The 8,167-nt window shown below is 40.1% G+C and overlaps 2 protein-coding genes across 2 annotated transcripts; one reads left to right on the forward strand and one right to left on the reverse strand.

Annotated features, from left to right (window-relative positions):
- The first annotated feature begins 584 nt into the window (after nt 1–584).
- LOC311133864 (uncharacterized protein) lies at nt 585–2,343 on the forward strand. The gene is made up of 2 exons (XM_084167469.1): nt 585–781; nt 1,024–2,343. Exons 1-2 carry the CDS (start codon nt 601–603, stop codon nt 2,049–2,051), a joined length of 1,209 nt encoding a protein of 402 aa, XP_084023595.1. The 5' UTR covers nt 585–600; the 3' UTR covers nt 2,052–2,343.
- Nucleotides 2,344–2,392: 49 nt separating this feature from the next.
- Nucleotides 2,393–3,878, reverse strand: LOC311133865 (uncharacterized protein). Its single transcript, XM_084167470.1, has 2 exons — nt 3,795–3,878; nt 2,393–3,555 (listed from the first exon to the last, which is right to left on the reverse strand). Exons 1-2 carry the CDS (start codon nt 3,874–3,876, stop codon nt 2,627–2,629), a joined length of 1,011 nt encoding a protein of 336 aa, XP_084023596.1. The 5' UTR covers nt 3,877–3,878; the 3' UTR covers nt 2,393–2,626.
- Between the last annotated feature and the right edge of the window lie 4,289 nt (nt 3,879–8,167).

The following is an 8,167-nucleotide window of genomic DNA, read 5'->3' on the forward strand; positions in this document are numbered from 1 at the left end:
TTTATTCATGAATGTATAGTAACTCACCTATTCAAATACTGTTGTGCATGATAGCTAGATAAATATTGATTCCTGGTCAAAGCTGAATGTTAATTTAGCTGTTTCTTTTCTCCCGGTGTCTGTATCGCAACAGTATCCCATCCAACACCGAAGCATGGCACAATCTTCGAGAAGATGCTATTGCAGTGTACCATTTTGTTCAAACGACAAACAGAAATTCCCGTATCTGAGTTTTCACGATTTCCCTGTTGATGGAGAAATACGTGCCCGTTGGGTGAGGGTGATCAGGAGAGATGAGGGACCAAGTTTTAAGATTCTTCGTGGGAGCACCTTTGTTTGCAGTCAGCACTTTCCCCCTGAGGATAGATACACATCGGCCAGTGGACGGATCCGTATTAAACAGGGATCAGTGCCGTCTAGATTCCACTGGAATGATTGGGGTAAGGATAGGTAGACAGCGTTAAACGTAATACTACTGTAATCCAATAATATATTACTTGTACAAAATGTTTAATAATTTAATCCTGATGCAATATAGCTGCTACATTTTGTCATTTTAGGGACTGAAAAGTGATTACCAAAATGTATCATGACAAGCATATGGTTAATTTCACACATATAGGAGGCGGCTCACAAGCTCGGGAGTCAGTTTACCAGCGAGCAAGAAAGCGTCTTGGTGTTGCTGTCCTGGATGATTCTGATCATGAGATGCCTGACAGCACAGAGGGTGCTTTGCCTGCAGTGACAAACGATCACGACTATGCCTGCCGTCCTTCTCCTGGTTAGTATTACAAATAAGAGTAACCATGTATCTGTTTGGCAAAAAAAGTAAAAGTATATGGCAGTTAAGTAAAAATACTATTTTATACTACGATTTGGAGTAACTGGTCTCTCTGTGAAAAGACTTGGCGTTTTAAACCTCATCCATCTTAGAAGCTTCTTCAGTTTTATTTATTGAAAATGGGATGGGATAGATGAGTAATAACTAACCTACCAACATGTATGCTTTTTCTTCCCCTTAAGGTAAACTGGACAGTGCTACTCAAAGAATTCGAGAGTTGGAGCTGCAAGTGTTGTCCCTAGAAATTGAGATCCAGCACCTGACAGTTAAGAAGCAGCATCCACTCCTTTTTAATTTTTGTGTCACAGATGAGGACTATCGCTACTACACACGATTCAGCTCAAAGGAGGTCTTCACTGTGTTTTGGGATTCTGTTTATCCCTCTGCTTCACGGCTTGTATACTGGTCTAAGGCACAGCAAACGGCACATGTGACACCTAGCCCTCACCGAAAACTTCCACTTATTGATGAACTATTTATGTTTCTGTGTCGTGTTGCAGCTGGGCTTCAGGAGAAAACCTTGTCTACCATCTTTGAGGTCAGCCTGTCCACAGTTAGCCGCATCATTTTAACATGGACTAGCTACCTTTACCAGGTTCTTGGCTCACTGCCGGTGTGGATGACAAGAGAGCAGGTGCAGGCCACAATGCCTGATAAGTTCAAGCTCTACTGCCCTCAGGTGAGAGTTATAGTAGACTGCACCGAGATCCGCTGTGAAACACCATCCTCCCTCTCACTACAGTCAGAAACCTTTTCGAGCTACAAAAATCACACCACCTTTAAAGGGCTGATTGGTGTAGCTCCATGTGGTGTTATCACATTTGTATCAAAGCTCTACACAGGCTCCATCTCCGACATGGAAATAACACGGAAATGTCAGATCTTGCATTTACTTCAGCCCGGAGATGAATTAATGGCGGACAAGGGTTTCCTGATCGAGAGGATGTTGTCAGAAGTGGGGGCAACACTCGTCATCCCTCCACTGAAAAAATCTCCTCAGCTCAGCAGGGAGGACACTCTTAAGACCCAGGCCATCGCCCGGCTGAGGATTTTAGTCGAGAGGGCCATACGGAGGGTGAAGGAGTACCATATCTGGGATGGGCTTGTTCCTCTTTCCACAGTGGGTTCAGTGAATCAGCTGTGGGCCATCTGCTGCCTCATGTCGAACTATCAGGGACCTCTTGACATTAAAGGAGACAAACCAGTCTGATGTTTTTGTCAACTGGAAGTTGTATATTTCCTGAGTAAGCTAGATGGGCTGTAAATAGAAGTACTTTTATATTACTGTATTGTATGTACAAAAAAATGTAAATATGAATTAACTTTGTTGGTAATTTAATTGATCTAATGTTATACTGTATGTTTTTGTTAAGGGTAATAACTTTTTCATAGCTATTAATGAACCTAATGTGATATATTGTAAAAATATCCAACTATTAACCATGTTATGTGCTTATGTGTCATGGCACTGATGGAACTATTAAATATATGTTTGCAAGCAACTGCTTCCAATCCTTTTTGATTTTGGTAAGAGCATTTACAACATCGCAATCCTTTTCAAAATTTGTATTTCAATACATAGATATACAGTATATAACACAATTAAGTTCATTTGCAGTTAAAGAAAAACATGTCGACATTTACATCACAATCCTTTTCAAAATGTGTGTTTCAGTACATAGGAGATATACAGTATATGACAAGTTAATTTGCAGTTAAAGAAAAAAATGTCAAAGGTTCACCTTCCACATTTACCTTAACACTATTTACACATAAAATTCTGCCTTATGTTTTATAACTTAAGAAGACATCCATGTAGATGTTATAATAGAAATGATCAAGCTTCTGTCGCATTGAGTGGATAATCTCCTCATCCCTAAAGATTCTCTCAACTGTGAAGTCAGTGCGGGTATCTGTAATGAAGTCACACCACTGAAGTCCGCTTAAGGCGAGTTGGCCTTGAACCTGATAGTAGTATTTGTGGCTCTTCTTAAGGCAGGCCTGGCCTTTAACTGTGATCAGGTGTTTAACTTGGGTAACATTTTCAACATCGCAACTCTTAACCTCAGCAAGACCAAATGGTGGTGCTTCTGTTGGGCAGAAGACTTTAGCATCCGGGCTGGCTGCAAGGTGAGGTGAATCAGGGTGGATGATGACCCCGCATTGTTTCAGAGAGACATCACAAAAATCAGAATATTGCCTCAGTATCTCAGGTTCCAGATCCAACCCTCTTCTCATAGCAGCTGTCTGAGGAGTTCCTCTCAGAATGCGGGTTGCCAAAGCCTTGGCAGACAACTCCCCACGAACATGGCATATTTCACGGAATCTGCTGGCTGTCAGTCGGGGTTTGCGTACCTGGCTCCACAGCTGGCATTCTGACTGCATTCTTGTTTCTGCTTCAATAGCAGCAGACATCTCCTCTGACACAATCAGGCTGTCCAAATGACATTGTTGTATGTAGTTGGGCTCAAAATCAATGGGAAATTTAAAGTTGTAACCTTCAATAGGCAACTGAGGAAACTCACTGGCACCAGGGTGTTTAATAATATCTCTACTTAATTCTAGAGGGCACTGGTAAGAAAGCACAGGGCCAAATTTAGAGTCCACCAAATTAAGGCCCTCAAGCCCGTGCAGCAATTTGCAAATCCCTGGTTGTGGACGGATGTCTTTCAGTTTCTCAGCACTGGCCATGACGTGAGGATCCGGAATAGGCCCTGGCATGAAAGTGAGATATGTCAAGTTTAGATTTCATTAAATGCCACCTTATCTTTTTCACTAAAAAAGACAACCACACTCATCCAGTCTCGTACATGCTTCTAATACAAATAAAAAAATATCCACTGAAAGTCTATATAAAAAGTAACAAATAATAATCACTTTTATGTTTGTATTATTTTAGAAATGCACTAAAGTCTTTGTGCTCTAGTACAGGCGGGGGCTCATTCAGACTCACCATCATAGGCTCGGTACAGTGTGCACTTCACACCAGCTCTGACACTTGTTTTTTTCTTAGCCGCTGGTTTACACACCGCCATATCATTGGTGGTCTCTGGTACAATTCCCTGTGATATAATAATGATGAACAATACATTGTCAAAAGTCAATACAAACTGCAAAGTTCTGCATCAGTGTAACAAATAATGTCTGACCTGTGTCCTAGGCCGGTGCCAGGTCTGCAGTGCGCTGGTGCATGACAGAGGCAATGGCACTGTCTTAAAGCCCATGGTAACATAGTGAGCACTTTGAAAAAGAAGTGCTACTATGTGATTACATAGTGCTTTCCCAGCAGAGCAGGAACATGACATGTGATTGAGTACCACAGGAACCTCTGCAGAGTCTAGTGTAACCTGTTCATAGAGACATAACAATTAGTGCTGTACTTACAAAACATTTTTTCTGCGTTTCATTATAAACTACTGTACACAATTTTCAAAACCCAATTTCTTTTTTTAATTAAGAAAAATTGGCTGTTCTGAAACCTTTGACAAGTAGTGCCAACACTTATCGAAAATTTGAACATTTTGAGTTATCACAGAATCTTTCCCAGTCTTTATTGCCGTCAACAACCCACATCGGTTTGTAAGAATTTCGTTGTGTATTAAGTTTAATGATACAAAATCAGAGCTCAGACTGAGAAACAAACTGATCCACAGTGGAACTTTGTGGAATCATTCTTATTAAATCTGCAACCGCAGCAAAACACAACAAAAAGAAAACTTATCTATCTTAACCTATCTTATCATAATGTTAGAGAACTGTTTATCTGAGAAACCTGAAGCCGATGAGCCTCCTCATTTTTCTTCATGGACCTGTAACATCGCCCTCTCACTGTCACCTCACCGTTAACTACACTTGAGACTGTTTCAATACAGTGATTGGGAGAAAGGGCGCAGCATTAGCCATTAATACATTACTGACTCTTATCTTACGGTCGATACAAACAGCAGTAATATTAAAAAGAGGCTGCAAAACAGAAACTCGTCAGCTCATAACCTTCGCTAGCATAGGGCTAATTTAAGCTAAATAAAGATAAACACGTACCTTCATAATCAAACAGGTAACCTTCAACGAAGAACTTGTAGCCTTTATCAAGCTTCGATCTTGAAGTAAGGGACCACTTGTCAGCAAGTCGTTCTACGTCGTTAAGTCGTATTGGTGGCAGATGTGAAAGGGACTGGGTGAACTCCATAATGATGTGCTACTAGCTAAGCGTTCCTAAGCGACACCGGATGTAAACATAACCTGCATCGCGGCAGAACGGAAGTTGTCTGACGTCACGTGAAAAGGGCCTCTTGCAGAGCCTCTGGGGATGCTAAACACACTTTTGGCCACTCTATGCAGAGATGCAGAGTTGTTTTAACCTTTAGGCCTACCTATAGAAAAATTTAATTAGGCAAAATAACCCAATCAAAACGGAAAACTCCTTGAACGTGGGAATATGCCAGGTGTATTGGGCCAAAACCAATTATGGCCTATTGTATAGATAATAAAACAAAAAAGAACTAAACGTTTAAGAGATCAGATTTTTTTGCTACAATGACACACTTAGTTATCTCCCCACCTCGTTCCTTTATTTTATCATGTGCACATAGTAATAAGTACACCATCATGCTTTCGGGATACATGTCTTTTCAGATTCCACAATTATTATTTAGTTATGGACACTACATCACCGCACTTCCTCTTTTGCTTCCCTTAATGAAAATGAAAACATTTAGGGCACAAGTAAACTACAAATGCATGCTGGGCCGGGCATGCCCTGAGCTCGTGAAGTGAGAGCTACTGGAGCAAAATCTGAGTGGGCTAGAAGGCCGACGCTCCAGCCTTTGGGAATCTCTCTCCGCGCTCCAGTGAAATTGGGTATGCTCCGCTCTGCTCACATACCCTGGCTGGGGAACGCTGTCAGCATGGCCACTGCCCTTTAAATACATGACACATTGCTTCAAGCCACACTTCGCCCCACCCACCAAACAGGAGCAAACGTACCTCAAAGTCTATTCAAGAACGTACAATAATCTTTTTGGGAAGCGTTTCGTTCAGTACAAACCATTCCGCAATGTAGCAAACGTTCAAGCGAACTGAGCGCACCTCAGACGAGTAGTCACAGCCAATGCTGTATATATAGTGTAGTGTCCGTAACTAAATAATAATTGTGGTCCTCTGTAGCTCAGCTGGTAGAGCACGGCGCTTGTAACGCCAAGGTAGTGGGTTCGATGCCCGGGACCACCCATACACAAAAAAAAATGTATGCACGCATGACTGTAAGTCGCTTTGGATAAAAGCGTCTGCTAATTGGCATATTATATTATTATATAAATCATTGGTCACAGCTCGCGGTGTAGTCACATGGCTTGCGCATCAGCCAGACTGTATCCGTGTAGCGAAACAGAATGTAAGCTCGCGAGATCAGGATGGTTCGTACGAGGCTAGATGTGCGTATGCATGGTCTAAAGTTTGCGGGGAGCTGAATTTTTTTTTTCTTTTTTTATAAATGCCAACTTTTACGTGAACTGGCGCACACACATTTTGGGGTATATGTTGTAAGTATGCACGGTTTATAAATTAGGCCCCTGGGGTGTAATCGTTACTCCAAACTAAAACAAATGTATATTGGCCAAATTCAGGTAGGTCCCTCCCCGTTTCTTCCGTTTGTTTCTGGTCAAATAAACATTTTGCAACAGAATCGGCGTAATGAATACACTCGTTGTTAATGTGCCAAGTGATACCACAACCTGGTACCTGGATTTTGGTATTTTATTAGGATCCCCATTAGCTGTTGCAAAAGTAGCAGCTACTCTTCCTGGGGTCCACACAAAACATTAAATAATAGAGAACATTAATAGACAAGAACAGCTCAAGGACAGAACTACATCAATTTGTTGTTTTAAAGGCACACGTAACCTACATATCAATACATACACACAAACGATCTAGGTCAAACGGGAGAGGCGTACTGTGAGGTGTTGCTTTATCTGTTTTTCGATCTAGCTTCTCTTCTCCCGCCCCCAATGAAATATCGACCAATCAGGAGCATTGGAAACTGTAAGGCTGATGAATGTAAAAATCCTTATTCGAGTATAAGAATATAGAAGTAGTAGGCCTGTATTTCATTCAAACGCTTCACCTTGAATGGCAAAATAATATATATGCCATTCGAAATAACTTTATAGACTACATTTTCATTTGATAAAAAATATATAGATTGTATAACTCAATCACGATTTACTTGATTTAGTTACAGAATTCAAGGGATATTTTACCCCTAATCTTGATAAGAAATGACCATATCAGACGATTTTCTTTTAAAGACACTTGTATATAATGGATTACATAACTTGGAAACAAATAAAATAATAAGAGTTGGCTACACCATAAACAGTTTTCCATTCATACGTGTCGGGTAAATTGCCACAGTAGATTTGCCATGGTGAACAAGGGAATACTTTATTGGAGTTGTACAGACCGATGTTGGTTGCAATTTAGATCAAGTGTGCAGGTGATTTGAGCGCGTATTGATGGTTTAACGAGAGATTAGCTGGCGATAATCTGGTGTCTTTCAATAGTTGCAATTGGCCCTGTAGCTCCTTGGACACCAGAGGCTCATCCCAGCCTACAAAAAAGTTAATTCACCTTCAATAAAAGACTAAAACACCTAATGCTTATGTTTAAATATTAAATGTGTTTGTTACCCGTCAGGTATTTTAACTCTCTATTTGTTAATGTTTGTAATGTCTTCAATGTAAAATGATTAGCTGGCGTCAACTAATAGGGATCCTTATAACTTCAAATTCCTGCCTACAATATTACTGATAGAATATCATTTAACTGTATTGATTTGAATAAATAGTTGCATCTTTTAAGTTTCCTCAGTCATTTACAGTAGACATAATTGAACCAATTTATTATTTAGGGTCTTAATGTGCTCTAGCATTTCAGTGTGCCAGGTTTTTTCAAGCCACTTCATTATTTATTTGCATTGAAGCTCAGGCTTTAGTATATGGAGGACTAAAAGTGCCACAATTAAATAAATAAATACACCATTAAATAATTACTTAAATGTGTCATTAATTAATTAAAATTAGAATTAAATACATAAATGTGTTATTAAATGTGTCATTAATTAATTCAAATACCGATTCATTTTATGTAAAATACATATATAATAATTTCACTATTTACATTTACATTTCATGGTCCTGCGTTGGAGTGCTTCCTGAATTACTTAAAACTGTCAAACTGACCCATCAAAAGTTGGTAGGCGGAACCTAACGCCTGATTGGTTACCCTCTGCATCAAGCCAAGACAAATCAATTCCGGATAATGTCA

The sequence above is a fragment of the Coregonus lavaretus genome (assembly GCF_964263955.1).
Source record: "Coregonus lavaretus genome assembly, chromosome: 8".
Lineage (NCBI taxonomy): Eukaryota > Metazoa > Chordata > Actinopteri > Salmoniformes > Salmonidae > Coregonus > Coregonus lavaretus.

Bases quoted from the DNA above. Each gene is read 5' to 3' on its own strand.
- LOC311133864 (XM_084167469.1), top strand. From the start codon at position 601: ATGGTTAATTTCACACATATAGGAGGCGGCTCACAAGCTCGGGAGTCA. The intron at 782-1,023 runs GTTAGTATTACA...CTTCCCCTTAAG, and splicing joins TGCCTGCCGTCCTTCTCCTG to GTAAACTGGACAGTGCTACT.
- LOC311133865 (XM_084167470.1), bottom strand. From the start codon at position 3,876: ATGGCGGTGTGTAAACCAGCGGCTAAGAAAAAAACAAGTGTCAGAGCT. The intron at 3,556-3,794 runs GTGAGTCTGAAT...CTTTCATGCCAG, and splicing joins ACTGTACCGAGCCTATGATG to GGCCTATTCCGGATCCTCAC.